The sequence below is a fragment of the Solenopsis invicta genome, chromosome 5, assembly GCF_016802725.1.
Source record: "Solenopsis invicta isolate M01_SB chromosome 5, UNIL_Sinv_3.0, whole genome shotgun sequence".
NCBI lineage: Eukaryota > Metazoa > Arthropoda > Insecta > Hymenoptera > Formicidae > Solenopsis > Solenopsis invicta.
Genome location: NC_052668.1, coordinates 1,244,289 through 1,267,600, shown reverse-complemented (window position 1 = coordinate 1,267,600; position 23,312 = coordinate 1,244,289). Strand labels below are relative to the sequence as shown.

Here is a 23,312-nt window from a genome sequence, read left to right as displayed (position 1 = left end):
ACTCAAGACTCATGCAAGATGTCAGACGCAAATAAATAAATCACAGCATAAATCCGATGTCAAACAAACGTTTCGACCTTTAATGACGGTCTTCCTCAGTACAGATTTACAAGTATATAAAACAACAAATTAATCGCACTAATTAAGATATGAACTTATCGAAATAAACAAATAAAGATCAAAAATAAAAACAAGTTACCGAACTAATATAGATTGTGCGAAACTGCGATGTACATCTTCTTTCAACGTCTTAACATAATAAACGACCTCGCAAAGCATGTGCAAAGACAAAAGTTTCGTAAAGAATTGATTGCTAACAACTAAATAAATAAGAAAGTAATATTAAAATGATGACTTTTAAACTTGTAACAGACAACAATACAAATTAAATAGTTAAAAGAAATAAATGGAGAATAAATAAAAATAAAAATAAATATGAAATAAAAGAAAGCTGTACGAGTCATAAGATATAAAATTATAAAAAAAAACATAAAAAATTATGCAAAATCAAAAATAGAAAGGAAATAATTGAGACAAAAAATTATATACAAAACCTCTAAGCACCAAAACTCGTGTCACAGCATTGTGAGATGGGATGTTACATCTCGGTGAGAATGGATGCAAATAATAATCAATTGCACTCAATAAACAAAGCGATACCGAACTCTTCTCGGATGCGTATTTTCTTATCCTCGATTGTATTCCCCCTTCTTAGGTTCGTCATCCCTTCTCCTTCTATTCCTTTCGTTCGGGCCACCGAGGCTATCTCGTTTCCGTCTTTATTATTTGTATCCATTTTCACCGAGATGTAACATTCCATTTTACAATGCTGTGACACAAGTTTTGGTGCTTAGAGGTATTTTGTATATAATTTTTTGTCTCGATTATTTCCTTTTTCTTTTTTTGATTTTGCATAATTTTTTATAATGTTTTTTTTACAATTTTATATCTTATGACTTGTACAGTTTTCTTTCATTTCATATTTATTTTTATTTTTATTTATTCTCTATTTATTTCTTTTAACTATTTAATTTGTATTGTTGTCAAGTTACAAGTTTAAAAGTCATTATTTTAATATTACTTTCTTATTTATTTAGTTGTTAGCGACCAATTCTTTACGAAGCTCTTGCCTTTGCATATGCTTTGTGAAGTCGTTTATTATGTTATTATGTTAAGACGTTGAAAGAAGATGTACATCGCGGTTTCGCACAATCTCTATTTGTTCAGTAACTTGTTTTCATTTTTAATCTTTATTTGTTTATTTTGATAAATTCATATTAGTGCGATTAATTTGTTGTTTGACGGACTTGTAAATCTATACTGAGGAAGATCGTCATTAAAGGTCGAAACGTTTGCTTCACATTGGATTTATGTTGTGATTTACTATATTTATTTGCGGCTGACATCCTGCGTGGCTCTTGAGCTCATTATTTCTTAATTTTAATATATTTATAAGAGCCTTAACTTTTGTTTATTTTGTTTGTTAATGGATTATGTTAGTACGTATTGAGATGTAGGTCCTTTCAAGTTCCAAAGTTTTTATTGAATTTCTAGTGGTTTCAAAAATTGTTTGACATTTAGCTATTTTCGAAAATTACTCAAAATTGAGCTGTTTTTGATAGAAAAAGTTTCTCGAAACCCAGCCCATCTGAATCTCGAATCGATATTAGATTTTAATCTCTTTTCGATGATCAAATTTCAATATCGTTTTTACTTCTTATTTCTATTGGGTTGGTTTTGGGACTTATTTTCTCAGACATTCAATTTTGCTTAGCTTAAACTAAGAGGGTATTCCCGTGTGACGGCCTGTCAAGGCGATTTTTAAGAATTAATTTTAAGTAAATGGTTAGACCTTTAGACTTAATGTTTTATAATTATATTTATTCATCTTTGAAGAAGTATTTCAATATTTTTCAAAACTTTTTATTAAGTATTATGGCAAGTACAAATGAATGAAGAAAGTGCAATTTTACAATTCTTCTCCATCGGGCGCCACGATTGCTACCGTCCTGGTCATCTGAAATACATAAATTTTTTTTATTTTGTTCCTAATGAATGTGGCTATGCCGTCATCTAAAAGAAATTGATTTGAAAAAAATTGACAAAATGGCAGCACTTAAATTGTAATAATCTGATTTTTACTATAAAATTCTAACATTTTGCCGTAAAAAAATAGTAATTTTAAAGATATCAAAATGATTGTGGATGATGCTATAGCCACATACGTGCACTACATTTGTGTAAATTTTCAAATCGATTGGCCCAATAGTTTTTGAGAAATCATGACGCTCGATTTGAAAAATGTCGTTATGAGAAAAACGCGTTTAAAGTTTTGCAGGCACTTTTGAGATGGATAATGAATAATTTCTGTAACTTACCCTAAGACAATTATGCCAGTTCTCGTCTCCTTTGCTTCATGTGGAGTCTGCTGCTCCAAACATTCGATGCGTTCGTTATCTCTCGTATTGGCAAGGATTTTGGCATTTTGGCCGATTTTTAATCCTACTATACTCATTATTTGCAAAATTGAATAAAAACTTTTATTGAAAATGTAAACGGCCAAAAAAGTTGCAATTTGCACCGTTTTCTTCTTGCAGTGTAAAAGTTTCGATACAAATGTCCAAACTAATGAATTTAAACTTTTGTTATTGTTTTATGTTTATGAAAACATTAAAAAAACACATAAATACTAATAACTCTAATAACTACTTGATATGCAACGATGCATCCACCGCATGGAAATCTCGGTCAGCGCGCTATATGGAGACTGCGTCTTTTAAATCTGCATAACTTCATCAATTTAATGAATTTTGTCTTAATATTTTAGGGACATCTTTTTGAGATTCCAAACTATAAAAATATGAAAGAAAAATTTTTTCGATTTTTTTGACCCGTCACACGGGAATATCCCTTTGATTATTGACAAATTTAAAACGATATTATAACTGCTACATTATCTAATGTATTAGATAATGAGATATTTTCTAATTTATATTTATGTCTTTATAGTTTTATTTTTATTTTTTGTTTAAGAAACATAATTCAAAAGTAAAATGATATATTGGTATGTATTGCGACTTTCCTTCACAAATACATGATTTATATACCATTAAACGTTTATCTACTTGTTTGTGCTACAAATTATTAATGGAAACTTGACGCGCATACGTGTTTTACGATCGTATAATTTAATTTATAATGACCGGAAGTTACGCAGTACATAATTTCCACATTGTGTCATTTAATAAAAGTTGATCCCACGCTTTGTTCTAATTAGAATTGATTCATAATACTTATTAGTATAATACGGAAATTATGTGTTGCGTAACTTAAACTCATACATTTGTAGTAGAAAACCGATTACAACAGTAATTATTAAGCCTCTGGATTGTTCGGTACTAGTTTTGAAAATATTGTATTAAAATACGGAAGAACAGTTGTGAAGGAAAGGAAGTGTTTTTTAATAATAAAAATTAAGATAATGTCTTTGTAAGTATATATTTAATTCATTAATATTTATAAGTTAGCAATTTAGATACATTAATCTATCATATGAACCATATGCATATAATAATAATTATCATGTTCCTACATAAATAAAAGGATATCTTTTCGATTTTTAAGATATTTTGTTATGTCTTGAGATACAATATATAACATTTTTTTAAAGTTGCGAAAAGACAACTTTTAGCGATGTAAAAGATATCTTGTACATTGTGAGATACTTCAGATATGTGTGAAGACATCTTGAAGATATCTTTTAGAAATCTAAAGGACATCTTATGTGACGAATATATTAAAAATATCTTTTAAGATGTCTTTTAGACGTCTTCTAGAAATATCTTAAAGATATCTTTAATAAGGTATCTTTTAGATATCCACAAGTGCTCGATAATTTTTGGATTTGTGATTATTAGAAATATTTTGTTAGTTATTAGAAATGTAAAAATATTAATTTTTAAAGTTTAGGTAATGTATGTTATAGAAAGATAGTGTAATAATAAGATTTAATTAATCCTTTAATAACTTGATCTTTTTGAAAAAAAGATTTATGTAAAGAATATATTGAATGCATCGAAATTATTGTTGTTGCTTTTCCATGATGCCGATTGGTTCTTTCGCTGCGCTAATTTCGTGAGCGGCTCTCACCGGCTCTCACCGCATCATGTATTTTGACTTTGTGTATTAAGGAGTTAATAGTGTAATATTAAATTTATGTAACATCAAAAGTTTTGTAACGCACGCATAGCGCGCGCTTGTCTCGTCTGGTATTATAAAAAAATAATGTGAACGAATAACGACATTACTTGTACATACTCTCCGGGGAAAAAATTTTTATACATAATTATATATAATTATGATATAATTATATATAATTATGCATAAAATATGTGTAGAGGAGACCGAGGTTGGTTGACATTTTTTCTATAAAGTGTCTCAACTCTTTGATTATGTTGTTGTTATAAATGAATCTAGGCTTGCTAGATTCAGTAACTAATCAGGATTTTAATTTAATAATAATTTTATGTAACCGCCCATTAGAAATTACATAAATTAAAAAATTCTGAAAAAAGAGGCATGTAACCCCACACCAGGGGCTGGTTGTTACACCACACGGGGTAAATTGTTACAACAAAATAAAATAAAGTAAAATTATATTCTTATTTAAATAAAAATTCAGGCATACATTTTTTGGTCTTTCTGCCTTATCAAAACAAAATAAAGATTAAATAAAATTATAGTTTTCTTTAAAACAAAAATACAAATAACTTGTAAACTTGTAAACGAAAGTTATAAGCTGTATTAGAGAAACATCTTATTAAGAACCAACATAACATAAAACTTTGGCTATCAAAAAAAAATATAATTATTTTAGAAAAACTATCAGATCTTAAAAACAATAGTTCAGTCACTTCAATCGGAATAATCACTATCGCAATTTAAACAAACATAGGATAGTATATTTCCTTTAGCACATTTCACATGTGACCATTTTTTACAAACAATACATTGCACCCATTTTTCACCAGCTCGACTCTGATCAAATGATTCACAACATATGAGGCAAAAATGATCATCCTCTAAGCTATCTTTGTCAGATTTTTGCAATACCTTCCTTTTCACACTAATCTTTCTTTTCTTCTTAACTGGTTCTCCTGTCTTATTTGTATTTTCAGCCTTTTCCTTCTTGGTCACTTAAATTTTTTTTGATGTATTTTTCTTGCTTTGTTCCACTGTCAATGCTTCCTTCTCCGGCGTGTCAGTTAAAATAGCTGATTTTCGAGTTTTTTGTGTTATCTTCTTTGTTCTAACAGCAGCTTTTGGATAAGGTCGAACGATCTCAGGAGCAAAGGTAGATTCATCGTAGATCAAATCTCTGCTAGAACCTGCAACTGGGTTAGCACAAACAGAGCTCTCACATTCTTCTACGGCACCCACTTCAATATTATCTTCGGTAAATTCCAAAATAAGAGATGTAGTGTCATTCAAGGACACAAAGACTTTTCCTTTGCTTTGTTTCGTTTTTGTAAGTATCTTCTTAGCGTCATATGGCATAGTCCAAAATCTTTTGCGATGCCACGAACTGTTTTCGTTTTATCCTCTTCTAAAACAGATGCTGCTTTGTCATAGATGTCTTGAGATATTTGTCCACGCTCACTCTTTTTTTTATACTTCCTCATCCTGTCAAAAATAACAAATTTATATAATCTAAATTATACCAGTCAGCAAGAAGCACGACGGGGCAGATTGTGACAAATCACAAATTAATTGTGGTTCATAAATTAATTGTCGAGAAAATGTCACTTTTAGCCCCAACACCGAAACTAATCTCTTAAGATTAAATATTAAAATACAAAAATTTGTAAAGCTTATAAAAGTAAAGTTCATTGTAAACAGAAGGAAGTAGAGAGTATATACCACAACATACACATTTCTGCTTATTTAGATAACAAGTGCTAGACCAATTACTAAAAAATGAAAATATTACGAACCTGCGTTTTTGACGGCTGCTTGCACGGGCTCTTCTCACAAGAACGCCAGCGCCGCTAGTTCGCGCGGTATGTCGGCCGACAGTGGCGTGATTATTTATCTCTTTCTAACGTCACTATAGCGGTTTCGGTTTAGCTACCGTTGGCGCTGTAACAACCTACCCCTGTAACAACCAGCCCCAGTCTCCCCTAATTATACATTTTACATATCATTATACATAAATTATATTTAAAATTTGTCCATATATATTAAAATATATATAAAGTTGTACATATTTTAAATATAATTATATATAAATATGTATAAAAATTTTTTTCTGGGTCGTTGGCTGATGAAACATACATGTGAATTACAATAAAGTAAAATTATTATATATGGTGGCTTATATAAAATTTCCATAACAGTTTACTTTTGTTTTGATTTCTCAGGTTCGGATAACTTTTCTAATTCTAACACTAACAGATCAAAACTTTTATCAGGTGTCAAATCCTTAAGAGTCTAAACAGTTTGTTGAGAATTTTCTCGATTAATCGTACGGTGTTAAAAAAAATCGCTTAAAATTACAAGGAAATGTTCCAAATAGGTATTATTTTTATGTTTTACGATTAATCTTTCTATTTCCTCGTAATGTTTGTAATGCTGGAAATGGTATACTATCTCTTAAAGTAGAAATTGTTTGACTTATGCTAAAAGGTTCACATGACAATGGTGATAGTATAGATTTATTATATTCTTTTGGTTGTTTACGAACTTGAAATATTTCATTTTCAAGATTTGAGGCAATAAGTGCAAAATTTGTTTTAGTAATTATTTCTGATTGCGCTGTTGTAGATATTTTTGGTTGCACAATATAAGAATTCTTATTATTCATATATTTTATACACACATACACTTATATATGAATGTTGATCTTTATTAATATATTTATTGAAAATAAGAAACGTGATTGTCACAAAGTGTATCATTCACCTTATTTCTTGAAAAATTTTTTCTTGGGGAACGACTACCAAACTTGGTTACCGAAACCCTCTTAAAACAGGTGGTTGAAGTTTGGAACGTTCCTGGAGCGATTTTTTAAAAATTATTTTTCATGATTCTACTTTGTCAAACAATGACTGTTAAGTACTAGAAAACAAAACGCATCGTACGGTTGTAATTGAAACGGTTGTAATTCTCTGGCCTTGAATTCCAAAGAGGCCCTTTCACCCAGGGCCGATTTAACATCTAACAACGAAAGATTCCGAGGTGTCCCCTTTCAATTTTGACTTTTAATATGCTGTAGTGCAGATAAGAATATGGGACATGTATTTTTTTATACGGGCCTATATGACCGTTAAGAGGGTGAAATACGTTCTTGAAAAAAATCAATTTTTTAATTTATGTGGTAATATCATCGAAACGGTAAGAGATACAAACAAAAAGTTTCAAATAGAACTTCTATTATAATAAATATATATTTTGTATATAGTATATAATTAAGAAATTAAACGAACTTACAGTGAAGTTCGATTTTAATTATGCTGTCTCGTCCGGATGGATAGAATTGTAGTAGCGTTCCGCTGCGCTATCCTCAACAGGTCTTTTACCGTAAAGCAAAAGGGGCGCCACCCGCCTGCACTCGGGTGCGCCCCGGTTGCACCTTCATTATTTTAAAGACAACAAATCTGAAAAAGAAAAAGGGGGTAGGGGAGGGGTGGGACTCCATCCGGACGAGACAGCATAATTGAAATCGAACTTCACTGTAAGTTCGTTTAATTTCTTAATTATGCTACGTCTCGTCCGGATGGATAGAATTATAGATATTCAACGCTCAGATTTGTCATAAAAATGCCTCTATATATTAAAAAAGAACAATATAAACATAAGAAGTGGTAAAACTAAGTATCGCTTAAAATAATATTCTGGAAAGATGAGGTCTTAAGTATCGAACGATTATAAAACTGGGCAAAGACATCGGAGGATCTGCTCCAACCAGCCGTGCACCTGATCTCGTCTAGGCTAATCCCCTTACTCGCTGCGAGGGATGTAGCTGCGTGACGAGTAGAATGTGCGGAGAAAACGCTCGTATCTATTCCCGCTGCCTTGAGTTCTAACTTTACCCAGCGGGCTAACGTTTGAGTCGAAACTGGACCGTGTGGGGCGCGCAAAGAAATGAAAAGATGGTCGCAGCCTTCTCGCCGAAGCGCTGAAGTAGCTTTAAGATACCATTGTGCCAACGAAAAGACACAAACCTCCGGCTTATTCAGAAAAGGTTTGAACAAAAGTAAAGGTTGAGATCTTCCGATCCCGGAGGTCTTTAGACGCGAAGGAATCTTGATAATCAAGGAATCCGAGAAATACATATTTGAAATCCGAATCGCTGCCAGTGTTTGCATCCTCTGTGCAGTGGTGAGAGCAAGGAGCGTGATCAGCTTCCTTGAAATTTTTTCCAATGAAAGATCCTCATGAGGATATAGAGTAGCCAAATACTCAACTACCGGAGCAGGGTCCCAGACGAAGTCGTAACGGGAACGCTGAGGCTTTAATGTTGCGACTCCTTTAAAAAATCTCTTAACTAGAGGATGAGCGCCTATATTATCCGTAGAAATGAGAGATATAGCCGAGCGGTAAGTGTTGAGAGTGGCGTAAGAGCCCATCTCAGCGAAGGCGGACGATAGAAATTCCAAAAAAGAAGGTACTGATGGGGCGAAGAAGTTGAAATTTCTCTTTTTGCAGAACGACCACCACATCTTCATAGGCTTTGCATATTGGGCTAAAGATGCCCTTGAGAGGGAGGCAAGTGTCGTATCCAGTGCTGCGCTCGGAATTCCTTTTAGCAAGAATGCCTGCCGGACAACCTGGCGGCAGCCAGGGTAATCCTGTTCCAAGCGGGATGAGTGCTGCTGAAAGGAGATGACAGCATGTTAATATCTGGAGCCATGAAAATAGGTTGACTGATTAACAACCGATTAAATAAAGGGAACCAAGGTTGAGCTGGCCACCACGGGACAACCACCACTCCCTCTGCCTTGTCGGTAATAATCTTGCGCAGGACTTTGAGAATTAAAATAAAAGGGGGGAATGCATAAAAGTAAAAATTGCTCCAATCCAAGGAAAATGCATCGACTGCTTCCGCAAAAGGATCTGGAAGCCAGGAAACAAAACGAGGGCATTTTTTGTTAGCCGCCGATGCGAAGAGGTCAATCTCAAAATGCCCAAAATATCGATCAATTCTGTCAAAATACTCTTGTCTCAGAGTCCACTCCGTTTGATCCGAAACCAAGCATGATTCCGCGTCTGCTTCAAAATTCTGAGCTGAGGGGATATAAGAGGCATAAATGAAAATATTTCGATCTGCGCACCAATTCCAGATCTTACGAGCAAGGCTCGATAATAAGGGAAATTTAATTGAGCCCATCCGATTGATATAAGACAAGGCAGTGGAATTATCTACTCTTAAAAGAATGTCGGCGTCCCTTAGATGAGATGCAAAACATCTTAAGGCGTAAAAAACAGCTAAGAGCTCTAGATAATTGATGTGGAAAATCTTTTCCTCCGGCGACCAAAATCCATGTGTACGCTCTATACCACAAACGGCTCCCTACCCTGTGAGGGAAGCGTCAGAAAAAATCTCGAGGGCGAAAAGGCCCGATCTAATAAAATTCTTTTGAGATTCATCTGCAAAAATGGCCCTCCACCAAACAAGATCCTCTGTCAGCGACGCTGGCAGGGACATCCGCGCTTCAAAATTTTCTTTCGCAGAGGTAAGCGCTAAAAACTTTTCCCTTTCTAAAATTTTTGTGTGTAACATACCGTACTGAACCGCTGGACAAACAGAAATCAAGGAACCAATATAGCTTGCTAAATGGCGAATTCTGCAACTGTTCCTGGATAACATATCCAAAGTTTTCTGAAGAAGCTTCTTTCTCCTGTCCGGAGGAATGGAAACTGAAAAGGAGTCCGTGTCAAAAACGAAACCCAGAAATTGACAAGATCTTGAGGGAAGCAGAACGCTCTTGCGTTTGTTAATCAGAAAACCTAGAGAAGATAACAATTCCATTGTAGTGGAGATGTTATCTAGGCATTGATCATATGATGCCGCAACTAAGAGGAAGTCATCCAAGTAGATTACAGAAAAGAAGTTTCTTACTCTAACGGAAGATACCATCGGTTTTAAAATCTTCGTGAATATATAGGGAGCCGAGGCAAGGCCAAAAGGTAAAACTCTAAACTGAAAGAGTTGACCTTGAAAACGAAAGCGTAAGAACTTTCTGTGTTTGTTATAAATGGGCACCAACAAATATGCGTCCTCCAAGTCAATAGAGGCTAGATAATCACCCGGCGAGATGAGGCAAATTACGGTCTTCCAGTCCTCTAACTTGAAATGCGGAGCAAAGATAAAGCGATTCAAGTGTTTCAGGTTGAGAATAAATCTCCAACCCCCAGAAGATTTGGGAATTACAAAATACGGAGACAGAAATTGATTCTCGCAGTCTATAGCCCTCTCAATTGCTCCCCTACTTTGAAGCCTGGAGATCTCCTGAGAGCAGATCTGCTCCTCAGACAGAGATAAATGGACAAAGGGCTTGATGGCCTGAGCGGGCAGTTGTCCCGTGAAAGGCAGCTTGTAGCCCGAGATAGCCTCTAAAATTCTTGGATCAGAAGTGATCTGCCTCCAATGGGGCAAGAAAAGGGCTAACCTACCGCCCACTATTACCTCTTCTCCGCTTAATGCCTCCTCGACCTCGACTGAGATCTGGCTCGGTATGACCGGCGACTGGTGCTCGCCCCTGATCTCTTTGTCGCCGTCCTTGTGTGAGACGCAGGGGCTCGGGCATTTCCCGATCTGTATGGAGCCACCCGTAATGGTTGTGACATTGGCTGTTGCACTCTTCTATTTACCGCAAGCGGAGTCCTAACTATGTCCTTGGACGTCTTTTGCATGGAAGCTGCTTTTTTAATCTGCTCACCGAACGAGGAACCAAATAGAAGCTCGTCGGATGGGATAGCATCCGCCGTGGTCTTGGCAGTTAGGTTAAGCGCAGGTGTAATTTGCGCTCGTCTGGCCCGAGAAAGCCGGTGAAAAAGATCCGCCAAAATCTTTGCTCTGTCATTGACCTTAGCGATAGCTAGGCGAGCTTCGAGGCTGAGAGAATCCCGGGTAGCTGGCCTGAGAAAATCCGAAATGTCCTCGCCCAAGGCGCAGAGGGCTATACCTGCTTGATCCTGATTTTTCCCCGCAAAATCGTCTCTTTTGACTACCGCATTATTCTTGAGGGCGACCCTGCATTCCTGATTTAATACAGGGGCCTTAAGAAAAGCCATGGGCTCTGGAGGGGAGTATTTCTTTACAAGTAACTCGCGCTGATTGGTTGCCAAACCTCCACGAGTCAGGTCTCGCCACGTCTGGATCACGATGTCCTCCCAGGGTGAAAACTCCTCATTCTCACGATCACCAAACAGTTACCTGACAAGAGAGCCGGTATCGTCCTCGGCTATGTCCGCTATAGGCGGTGGCGAACTATTTTCGAGAGAGACATCAGGCTGTGCAGGGAGTGTCTCCACCTCACCTGCCTCACCTGCCATTGGAAAACGCAATAAACCGTCTGCAATTATGACAGGGAAAAAGGCTGTGTCGTCATGCCGCCTGTATTTCGCAAATACAGATCCAGCAGTATTCATACACACCTGGAGGGTCCGCTGACTCCTGGGGAGTCAATAGATCCGGATCCGAGAAGGATCTTGTAACAGAGACCTCCTTTGTCTCAATGCGTGACCCTTCCCTCACGGAAAATAAGTATTGAGATCTCAATACTCAGTATTGGCAATACTAAATTGGCTAATACTTTTTTGGTCAATACTCAGTATTGGCGAATACTCAGTAGTAGTATTGGTGAATATTCAGTGTTAGTATTGGTGAATACACAGTATTAGTATTAGTGAATACACAGTATTAGTATTGGTGAATACTCAGTGTCAGTATTGACGGGGATAATAAAAAATGCAAAAAATGTACACAAAACTCATTTTCCTTATTTATTGCACTAAGAAAATTTGTTTAAAAAAACTAAAATATTTAGTCTGATACAATTATTAACTAAACATTAAATTGATCATAAATGTTATTTAGTTGCACAAAAATAATTTATGTCAAATATTCAAATTTTGTAATCAAGGCTTAAACAAACTTAATATTTTAATATAATGTTTAAAAAAATAAATGTTAAAAATAGAATAAGGATAATACAAAATGGCCATAATTTGTACTATTTTTGTATATTCTGATACGAGTATTACTGCATACGAGTATTATTGCATTTGCGACGAATGGCTCTTTGTATTTCTTTAACAGTGTCTTCACTTCTTGTGAAAGTCGATTGCACATAAGCTGAAATAATAAAATACAACGAATTATATAATATATATAACTTTATCTTATATTTTAGTTTCAGTTTCAAGTATGTACTGTTTTCTTACACATAATGGCATCTACTCTCCGAGGGCTGAGTTTTTCTTTTTCCTTGGCTGCAGACGTATTTTTATTTTTATGAATATTGGCTACTTTGCCCGTTAACGATGAGGTAGCAAGTTCTTTTCGAGAAAATATTGCTGAAGTGAGATCTCCAGTCAATTTAGCAATACTCGAATGATTGCATTTATCCAGAATTTGTTTCTTTATATGGAAATGTATTGGTTCCTCACGCATAACGTTCTCTTCCTCATGTTTAACCACGTTTTCTTTCTCATGCTTTACCACGTTTTCTTTCTTACGCTCAACTACGTCTTCTTCCTGTAATAATAAACGATAAACTGGTAGTACATAAACATTTATATATATATATATATATATATATTCATTTATATAAATTCGATAAAACTTATGCTGTAATACTTACAATTGAAGAAACGTTATTACCAATTGCTGGTGTCTCAAGTTCTTGACTCTCATTTTGAATAATTTGTTCGTTGAAATCTTCATTTGTGTGCGCCGTTTTTTTTTAAATTTGTGTCAGATTTGACATTATATTTTTTATTTGGCTATCTATTACTGACAGATCTGAAAAAGAAACATAGTATTGCGTTATCTTATGTCAATTTTATGATCATAATGCCAAAGAATTCAATTTGTTACATTGACTTATTCCATTGAATTGAAATGTATTGTAAATTACGAATGATTACAATTGAAAACATAAACAGAAGTACATATAACTATAAATGAAAACATTCAAAATATTATTTCAATTGGTCTAGAAAAAATGAAACAATAAAGTAATATCTGTAGTAAACCACGCAAATTTGTGAAAAATAGTACCTTCGTTTATTGTTTTTAAAGTTCTCAAACGTTTATTGTCATTTTTTAGTCTTTCGATCTCTTTCTCAAGTGTGACGACTTTAGCTTGTAGCTTTGCTGTCATTTCTGACGAATTGTCATCGTTCTCATCATCCGAAATCTAAATAAAAACCACAAGAAAGTTAATATTGATTTACTGATTTTTTTATAAGAACTTATATTTGTAAATTAAACAGCATACTGTAATCTTTCTTTCGAACTGCTTGTCATTTTTCAACTGCATCCACAGTTTATTTTTATTTTTTACCTCAACGGATTGAGTATGTTTTTTAGATTTGGAGACTTTCTTCTTTGATCTAGTTTTCTACAATAAAAAAATGCTTTTAATGAATAATATTTAATCTTCATCATTCAGCACATACAGTTAATTTTTGAAAAAATCAACTACTCTTTTAATAATTTATTAATATTTAATAATTAACTAATTATTAATAACTTGTTTTCTTTATATAGACCGTATATATGCCGAAGAATGGTAGAGATTATTCATTATCCATTTGAAAGGAATCACGCTTTCACATTGCTGCACAAACATGCTATTTATGGGTAATATTATATCAGTGAAATATTACAAATGAACAACTCAACTCCAAATTATAGCACTTTTCGCAAAGAAAGTAAGAACACGAATCAAAAAGTTATGATTTATAGGGTGCTAGACTAACTCAAAATTTGTAAGAAATATTCACTTGACCATTCATATATGGAAACTTAAAAGTACATCTCATAATTTGTCACTCTGTATATATGACGAAAATATAGTATCTCCTTAATAATGTACAATTGATTTCAAGACATGAAAACGTTTACTGCAAGGATATAATATTATAAATTAAATTGAATTACGTTTTCAATCAACCTATTTCCAGAAGTATAATATACAATACATACTTACATCTTCATCATCGCTTTCGTCACTTACGCATTTTCTTTTTATTTCTTTTCGCTCACTTTTAGAAGACTTCATAAACCCATATTTTTCCAAATTAGATCGACGAGTGCACATGTCTGTCCATTCTGGAATATGATCGAATTTATATAATAAATGTAAGTATACTGGGGCATCGGGTATGCGTCATTAACCTTTTTTTTAATTATAAAATTGTTAATTAATTTTAGCAATAAACACTACAAGATGCTACATTTAACCGATTTAATGAATACATTAAAAAATAAGGGAAATGTTCAAAATATTCAATAATAATAATTACCCATAATTTATTCGTTTAATGTAGTAACCTGATATGCAGGTTCCTGAGTAATTAAAAAAATTTAAGTTAATTTAAGTTAATTTATAATATCAGGATGACTTTAGACTCTGTGCAACTTGTATAATATACGCAGGTGATATGCGGATTTTCGAAAGGCACAGAGTAAAAATTTTTCAAATTCTAATGTAAATTGTATCTGCATGATATTGTTTCGAAATTAAGAAACGTCTTGACGTACTTACCACCATGAGCTAAAATTTTTGCCGTGGTTTGCATCCATGAACATGAATCTATTTTTTTTTTATAGTAGCCGCTGGTCCGACATCCACATCAGGCCATTGCAATGTAACTTGTTTTTCTTCATTGATAATTTCTCGCAATTCACTATCAGTCACTTTCTTACACAACCATTCGCGGAACCCTACTGCAATTTTGTGACTCTCGTTTGTGAACTCATAAATTAAACATTGTGTGTCATCTATCATGTGCAAATTCGTCATTACTGTATCGTTGTTTGTCGTTCACTAGAACGAAGAAACGTAAAACTAACACGAAATCTCTTGCAAGGCGCGGATCGAGATGTGAATACAAGTCCGAAATCACGTAGCACGCTACACACACATGCACGTACGCACGTTGAAATGCTCTATCTATATATGACACACGCTTGGTTAGGTTCAGTGCGCGCCATGCGAGCGTGTTGTGTGCGGCGTGGCCGGTGCTACATGCGTGCTGCATATGTTTTCGGGCGCGAAATTCTATCACTAGTTGGGATTGGTCCGATTTTCAAATTGGCGGTCCAATGCTAAACGCTCATTGGTCCGAATTATATCCTTGCATCTGTATTTGCTGGTGTACGAGCGATATTTTGATTTTTCTTTCTCAGCTGCATTGCTTTGTCTCCCGCTCACATTTGTAAAATTGTAATTGTAAGCCTGTTCTTTTTAGCTGAACTGACTGCACTAGTTCACAGTTTATCTTCTTCCCTCCACGTTAAAAGAAGAAAGATAAACTCTGAATTAGTGCAGCCAGTTCAGCTAAAAAGAACAGGCCTTATGTCTCGTCGTCCGTGTGTAATTGTTGTTTCAAAGTTAATTTTGCGTACGTTAAAAATATGAAAAGAGGACCATATAAACGATTTTTGGAAGATGAAAATATTTTAATTCCAAGAACAACGCGACGTCCGCGTCGTTTAAATGAGGTATGTATACTGTACTGTACAACGATGTTTAACAATTAATATATGCATGATTGCATCATTTATATATATATATATATATATATATATATATATATATATATATATATATATTGTCATAAAATTAAAGTTGATTTATATTATGATCTAGAATATAGACGAAAACGAAGAACATCGTCATGTTGATGTAGGCATTGGTGCAGGCGATAATGAACCAACAAACGACGAAAATCAAGTAATCAGAATACTTATATATAATACTTGTTAGAAAAGTACAAGACGATTAGAAAAGTACACATGAGAGGGACAACGCGAACAGTTTCTTATTTCATATTTCTCAAATCATCGCATTATGTGAAGAAAAGAAATCCTAACCAATTTCATATATATTTCTCAATAGTAATGCATTAACGGTAATTTTATCGCAGCTAACCATAACATTTATTGGGTGATTATCATAACGGATAATAGAAATTAGATGAGCAACGGTAACTAATTTGTTAAAGTATAATTTTTATTATATGAATTGATCAAAACTTGCGTGTTTTTATGTATCTATTTTATGCTCGTATACCTTTGTTTTTGTTATGTATTTATTAATATACGTTTTATAACTGTTAATTGTAATGTAATTGTTATTGTTATGCAAATTGTATTTCATTTACTTTTACTTTGTGTATTTAAGAATTTACGAAGGCTCAGACGTGACAAAAGAAAAATTTAAGTATTAATATTTCAAGATTTACATAACCGAAAAAGACAAACAAAGATATCTGAAATGTAATATAGATATTATTATTTTTTACCATCCTTTCTGCAGATCATAATTGGTCGAGGAAAATATAAATTATATGTTGAGGACAGCAACATTCCAGTTCCACAGAGAACGCAATACAGAAGGAGTCAAATTTATCAAGTAAGGGACACACATATGCCTGTTGTCAAACTTTTGGTACCATTACATAAATAAATAATTTTTTTCATTATGGACATCTGTGTACAGAATATAGAAGAAAACATAGAGGATCATGAAATTTGTAATGCTAGAGTAGATGATGAGAATGATAATGACATTGTCGACAATGTCAATCAGGATGATCAAGTAGATTACGTAATCATTCCACAGGTATAATAAATCATTATACACTTTTACCTATAATATTAATTTGAGGCTCTCTTTTTCTCTCTCTGTCTCTCTCTCTCTCTCTCTTTGAAATAAAGTTATAAAATATAAACTTACATATGCTATAGGATGCTCAAGAAAATACAAGTGAAAATGATGAAGATGACAACAGCGATTGGAGTAACAATGAACATATTGAAAATGAGAATAGAATAGTAGACAATGAAGATAATGAAGAAATTCTGAATTCCCATCCTGTTGGTCCACAGGTGTTTCATGATAATACAAACTATATCGTAATATGACCTAAAAGTATATCAACACATTAAAATACGAAAACGGTTGTACCAGTTGTAAGCAGATCTTAGTTTTTAATAATAATTATTCTATGTGAATTTATAAACATTTACAAGATCTCTCAAATTGCGCGTTGTTTACTTGCCAGACTTAAATCACAGTTTCTTAAAAAGAACTGAGAACTGTAATATCACCAATATTAAATTGTTAATCAACTTAATAATTTGATACTTACAAGCATTTCTACAATATTATTCCCCCTTATTCCCAAAAGAATAAGATAGATTATAAAGAATATTTGTTGAGGTAATATTTTTCGCAACAAATTCTTCACAATTTTCGGGATAAGGATAAGGTACAGCCGTTTTCGTATTTTAATGTGTTTCATAATAATGTTGAAAAAAAGTTGTGCATCCATATTTTCCACGTTTATTATAATTCATTTTAATACATTTCCGTTTAATTGATGTAGACAAAAAACAAACTATTACATCGCTTTTTTGTACAATACTGCTATACAATGTAGAAGTATTAACTTGTGAGTCTTTTGCAAATTCTAAATGTAATGGTAATAATTTTAGTCCAAAAATTACATAAATTTTCTCGTTCCAATTAATTTATTTTAACAATTAATTATTTTGAAATATATTGCGTACGTGGTAAAATGACAGTTAATGAGTTCAAATTGATCGTCTAGTGCATACTGACAGTCCATGCCTAACTGTGAAACCCATAATAAGTAATTTATTTTCTTTTCGCGTTAGAATGCAATTGTTCTAATTTAATATTGATGACTGAATCTATGTGTATGTAATATTCTGACATCGTACGTTTATTTTTCTGCAACAGATAGGTATATATGGTATCGAGCTATGTCTGCATCGAGCTAAAATTTATCTATACTTTGTAAAATTGATCACGAATATATAATTCTATTTGTAATATATAATATTTAACATATATTTAAAATTTTTTTAGGAGAGAGTTCCTTTGTACAACGATTGCAATCTGACGCAAGAAGAAAGTGAACTACTTATTATGGGCTTCGCAGTTAGACATGGACTATCAGACTATGCACTCGACGATTTACTTAAACTTATTAACTGTCATTTACCACGTACGCAATATATTTCAAAATACTTGTTCTTAAAAAAATTTTCACCTGCAGTGAAGACTATATTCCACTTTTACTGTCCTCAATGTAAAAATAGCTTACAATTTGCTGATGGAAGACTTATCGATCGATGCGAAGATTGCAATAATGATTTTAAGAAAGATGATTTAAAAAAAGCAGGAAATTTTTTTTTACATATCCCATTAGCTGATCAGTTAAGAGGAATAATGAATAGTAATCTTTATTACAAACTTTCGAAAAATAGATTCAATGAAAGCGACGTTGTTAATGGACGAGTGTATCGTAAATTAGTTAATAGAGAAGTAATAGGTGAACACGATATAACGTTGCAGTTAAATACTGACGGAGTAGCGTTTTTTAATTCTTCAAAAATGTCGATGTGGCCTATTCAGGTTGTAATAAATGAATTGCCGTATCGCCTCAGAAGACAAAATGTAATGTTGTGTGGTTTGTGGTACGGAACTGATAAGCCAGTTATAGACCTTTTTATGAAACCTTTCGTAGACGAATTAATCATTCTTCATAATGAGGGTATGAAATGCATCACACCGGAACATCCAGAAACAATAAACATAAAAGTACATACCCTTATTGCATCCGTAGATTCGGTAGCAAGACCACTATTACAAAACTTGAAACAATTTAATGGAGAAAGTGGATGCTCTTTTTGTTTAAAGAAAGGAGATAGAATACCATTTGGAAGAAGGTACACTCGAGTCTACTGTGGTGACATAGGTGTACCTCGTACTACGTTGCAGCATGAAGCTGATTGCGAAGAGGCAATTGAAACGAATGCATGTGTACGCGGAGTGAAAGGACCCTCTATATTAATGAAGCTACCGGTTTTTAATATTATAAATTCATTTGTGCCTGATTACATGCATACTGTGCTTTTAGGCGTAACGAAAACGTTTGTATGCAATATTTGGTTCGATCCGGCTAACAAAGACAAAGAATGGTATATTGGAAATAAAATGATAGAATTCGATAAAAATCTATGCAATATAAAACCACCTTGTGAAATAACTAGAGTTCCACGATCGATAACTGAAAGACAATTGTGGAAGGCTTCCGAATGGAGAAACTTTCTTTTATATTATTCATCTGCGTGCTTGTTCAATTTAATGCATCGTACATACATAAAACACTGGTCCCTGTTAGTTTTCAGCATGCATATTTTCCTGAAGGACAAAATTACGGAAAATGAATTCTATGTAGGCGAAAGATCGTTAAAGAAATTTGTTTTCCAAACAGAAACTTTGTATGGACAAGAGTTCATGAAATTTAATGTCCATTTGCTATTGCATATTCCAAAGTCAGTATCTGCTTTCGGTTCATTGTGGGCTCATTCAGCATATCCTTTTGAACATTATAATGGAAGACTAAAAAAATTATATCACAATACTCAAGCTGTACCAAGGCAAATATGCAAAACATATTTTAGATTAAAGACTGTAGATAGAATAAGCAATAAGATTTTTAAGGATGAAAATTGTACGGTTCGTGGGAAATTGCTCTTTAATAAAATGTTTGGACCTCATAAAATAAATTCTTGCGTTGAATATGGACCACATTTACGATTATTACAACCATCTTCCAATATATCATTAAATATTGTACAGCAGGCATGTATTATACAATTATTGCAGGAAGAATTAGTGTCCGCCGATAATATTCAATTGTATAAGCGTTTTATTTTTAAAAATATTTTATATCATTCAGTTGACTACGAACGTTTTACGAAAAGAGAAAACAGTGTTATTCAATTGACAAATGGAGCTTATATTATGATACAAAACATTTGTATGGTTCAAAAAATTAATTGTAACGAGGACATTTATGTAATTTTTGGACTAAAATTATTACCATTAAATTTAGAACTGGCAAAAGATTCACAAGTTAATAATACTTCTACATTGTATAGTAGTATTGTACGAAAAAGCGATGAAATAATTTGTATTTTGCCTACATCAATTAAACGGAAATGTATTAAAATGAATTATAATATGCGTGACGATCATTATATTGTAATGCCGCTTGTCAACCTAATGGAAATTGACTGAATTATTTATGTAGTATTGTATTATTACACGGTATTTTGTAATTATTATTGTATAGTACTTTTAAAATTAAAAATACTTTGTGCTATTTATAATACAAAAAATATTCCATTTTATAAGTATTTGACTAATTCCTTTTGAAATCAGATAAGAAAAAATCAATCGTTTTTTAAATTAATTAAAAATTTTATTAATTCGAATATATGCAAAAAAGTGAGGACGTGTTTTTGTTTGTTCAAAAAAATTTATTTACCGAAATACGAGTTAATTTTAACGAATATTTGTATTTAATTACAAAATACGATATGTCCGGTTCGACTTATCGTAGTGATGAAGAAAATGTCATTTTAAAGCTAAAATTATACACTTTAATAAACAATTTTTCTTATGAAAAACATCAATTATTATTAATAAAAAATTAAACTGTTAAATATTTTTTTTAACAGAAAGCGACCTATTTGAAAAATTTGGAAAATATACATTTATATACAATTCTAGACAAAATAAAAACGTTCAATACGTTACATTATGTCCTATTTTATACTGATTTAAATTTGGACCGCATTTTAAATTTAATTCAGTGCAAAATAAAAAAATGCTTTGAAATCTTAAGTTTTAAATAATTGATCAATAACTGCAGTTTCCAATATTCAACAATAGTAACTATCAATATTTATCTGCAGTATTCATCAATACTTGTCTATCTCTAATATTTAAGTATTGATCAATACCAGTTTCTAATATTCAGTATTCACCAATAGCAACTATCAATACTCAGTATTCATTAATACTTGTCTATCTCTAATATTTAAGTATTGATCAATACCGTTTCTAATATTCAGTATTCACCAATAGTAACTGTCAATACTCAGTATTCATAAACACTTTGACTATCTAATACTTGAGTATTGATCAATACCAGTTGCCAATACTCAGTATTCTCCAATAGTAACTGTTAATACTCAGTATTCGTCACTACTTAACCTTTACCAATACTCAAGTATTCACCAATACTGACATGCAATACTCAGTATTACAACTTGAATACTGAGTATTGAAATCTCAATACTCAGTATTGAGCCTCAATACTTATTTTCCGTGAGGGTTGGCTCGTCTGCGTAATCGCAGAGCCGAATCTAACCTGCGGGGAGGGACATCGGGGCCTCCTAACCTCACTCTGGGAGAGAATGTCAATTAATCGTGACATCTTTCTCTCTAAACCCGCAATCCGGTCCGAAGATGAAATCCTTCTTCTTTTCCTAGATTTATGAGATGATTTTCCCATATCTGAAAACTTTAAATTAAAAGAAATAAGCGAACTGAAGGAAATGATAGAAAGACCCGTGTCGAAGAATCGCACAACAAGAAAACAATGAAGGTGCAACCGGGGCGCACCCGAGTGCAGGCGGGTGGCGCCCCTTTTGCTTTACGGTAAAAGACCTGTTGAGGATAGCGCAGCGGAACGCTACTACAATTCTATCCATCCGGACGAGACGTAGCATAATTTTGCAATATGTTTCATATGTATAGCATTCTAATAAAACTAGGCAAATTAAAAATTTAAATTAAATAGTTTTGTTTATACGCGGTCTATATGCTTTGACATTTTAACATTTGTAATTATAGTTAACCTTACAATCATACTTATAAATGAAATAACGTAAAAAACAGAGAATATAGAATTTGAATAATTTAAGTTATATTTGAGGCTTGAATACGGACGGTAAAAATTTAGTTGCTTAAAGAGAGCCTGAATTCTAATCTTAATCCAGCCCTGGTTTCTCTCACTAAATCATCGCCAGGTAGGGTCTCCTCGTTTTAATGTGCTGGATGCATATGCGTGATATGCGCAGTAGAAATAACACCGTTAACAGACCGAGATAGAATCAGGCCAAAAAAGAATCTAATGACCTAGTTTATATCGTTAAAACTTTGGTATTCGTATTAAGTTTGGTGCGCGTCAATGCTTTAATATAGGCTCGTTTACATCGAACGTACTAAACGTTTCTTACAAGACATTTTTTAATATGTTATCATTTCAGAGAGATTTCAGATTACTCAGACTTCAGATTACCAAATAAGATTACTTATCATAAGACCAATAAGGTCAATTAAGATTATATTCAATAGGTCTGATCCGCTACAAAATACGTTTTAGTGTTTACATCATCATTTGTATCATTCGGTACGCGTATCAGTTTAGTACGATACTCCTGCTTGATACGTTCGTACCAAGTTGATCCGGCAGCGTTTACACCGTGAGTACTAAAAATTTAGTATGAATTTGATACGAATATAGTGCTTAATACGCGTATTAAGTGCACGACGTAAACTAAGCCATTGAGTCGCCACGCCAAGGTGCCAAACAACGATAAGTAAAACAACGCTTTTTTTGTTCATATTTAATACTAAGAATGATTAAGAAATTTATAATGATTAAAAAAAGGAGAAAAGGGTAATATAGCATCAATTTTTATTTTAATGTATAACTTTGTTGTAATCAATATTTTATATGGAGGTAGTTGTAATGCCCACAGTAATATCTTCTTCTGCTGTACTAATAATATTTCAGTGATTATTTGACTAGTGCTTAATTATTAAATACTAACTTAATATTGACTCAATATTGGCTTGTTATTGGTTCAATTCATTACTTACTGTAATAAAACATTGAAAATTATTTATAATTACTGATTACATTAATGTATACGCGTGTAATGTATTACTGATTACATTCATTAATGTATATAAATGAAAAGTTTAATGTCAATTCCGTTAATTCTTTTAATATATAATTAACTAATATCATCAACTAATTATGAATAACGTTCAGTATTTTGTTACCACTATGTGTTTTACAAATTAGAAAGAAATTAAAAGTCATGAACTTTTAAAATATGTTATAATATTGTTTGTATATATATATATATATATATATATATATATATATATATATATATATAT

The 23,312-nt window shown here is 32.9% G+C and overlaps 4 protein-coding genes across 11 annotated transcripts in view; 2 read left to right on the top strand and 2 right to left on the bottom strand.

Annotated features, from left to right (window-relative positions):
• Nucleotides 1–757: 757 nt before the first annotated feature.
• The window catches only part of LOC105202909 (alpha-tocopherol transfer protein-like), a 42,775-nt gene continuing 20,220 nt past the window's right edge, over nucleotides 758–23,312 (top strand). The window contains exon 1 of one of the 3 annotated variants that reach the window (XM_039448981.1): nucleotides 758–856. The gene's annotated coding sequence lies outside the window, so the exon portion shown is untranslated. Of the gene's footprint in view, nucleotides 857–22,491; nucleotides 22,607–23,312 lie in introns of those variants that run through there. The other 2 variants (XM_026141462.2, XM_026141461.2) reach the window with 2 other exon arrangements.
• Nucleotides 4,940–10,863, bottom strand: LOC105201915. The gene is made up of 4 exons (XM_039448984.1): nucleotides 10,688–10,863; nucleotides 7,489–8,873; nucleotides 5,994–6,154; nucleotides 4,940–5,682 (listed from the first exon to the last, which is right to left on the bottom strand). Exon 2 carries the CDS (start codon nucleotides 8,724–8,726, stop codon nucleotides 7,869–7,871), a length of 858 nt encoding a protein of 285 aa, XP_039304918.1. The 5' UTR covers nucleotides 8,727–8,873; nucleotides 10,688–10,863; the 3' UTR covers nucleotides 4,940–5,682; nucleotides 5,994–6,154; nucleotides 7,489–7,868.
• Nucleotides 9,750–21,837, bottom strand: LOC105202911 (transcriptional regulator ATRX homolog). Of its 6 annotated transcripts, none has more exons than XM_026141455.2 (8): nucleotides 21,490–21,710; nucleotides 14,778–15,059; nucleotides 14,220–14,341; nucleotides 13,506–13,628; nucleotides 13,286–13,424; nucleotides 12,867–13,027; nucleotides 12,448–12,760; nucleotides 12,228–12,358 (listed from the first exon to the last, which is right to left on the bottom strand). In XM_026141455.2, the coding sequence occupies exons 2-6, from the start codon at nucleotides 14,809–14,811 to the stop codon at nucleotides 12,969–12,971; spliced, it is 477 nt and encodes a 158-aa protein (XP_025997240.2). In that variant the 5' UTR covers nucleotides 14,812–15,059; nucleotides 21,490–21,710; the 3' UTR covers nucleotides 12,228–12,358; nucleotides 12,448–12,760; nucleotides 12,867–12,968. The 6 variants fall into 6 exon arrangements, with proteins under 6 accessions (XP_039304916.1, XP_025997240.2, XP_025997243.2 ...); XM_026141458.2 differs by having other exon boundaries at nucleotides 14,778–14,959; XM_026141456.2 differs by having other exon boundaries at nucleotides 21,520–21,710.
• On the top strand, nucleotides 15,606–21,493 carry LOC120357714. The gene is made up of 6 exons (XM_039448980.1): nucleotides 15,606–15,736; nucleotides 15,885–15,968; nucleotides 16,554–16,649; nucleotides 16,737–16,859; nucleotides 16,985–17,125; nucleotides 18,132–21,493. The coding sequence occupies exons 1-6, from the start codon at nucleotides 15,650–15,652 to the stop codon at nucleotides 20,349–20,351; spliced, it is 2,751 nt and encodes a 916-aa protein (XP_039304914.1). The 5' UTR covers nucleotides 15,606–15,649; the 3' UTR covers nucleotides 20,352–21,493.

What these genes read in the sequence shown, in the direction of transcription:
- LOC105201915 (XM_039448984.1), bottom strand. Translation starts at nt 8,726, where the DNA reads ATGAAGATGTGGTGGTCGTTCTGCAAAAAGAGAAATTTCAACTTCTTC.
- LOC105202911 (XM_039448982.1), bottom strand. Translation starts at nt 11,295, where the DNA reads ATGGCTTTTCTTAAGGCCCCTGTATTAAATCAGGAATGCAGGGTCGCC.
- LOC120357714 (XM_039448980.1), top strand. Translation starts at nt 15,650, where the DNA reads ATGAAAAGAGGACCATATAAACGATTTTTGGAAGATGAAAATATTTTA. An exon ending in GTCCGCGTCGTTTAAATGAG is followed by an intron (nt 15,737 to 15,884) that starts GTATGTATACTG and finishes ATTATGATCTAG; the next exon opens with AATATAGACGAAAACGAAGA. An exon ending in CAACAAACGACGAAAATCAA is followed by an intron (nt 15,969 to 16,553) that starts GTAATCAGAATA and finishes TCCTTTCTGCAG; the next exon opens with ATCATAATTGGTCGAGGAAA.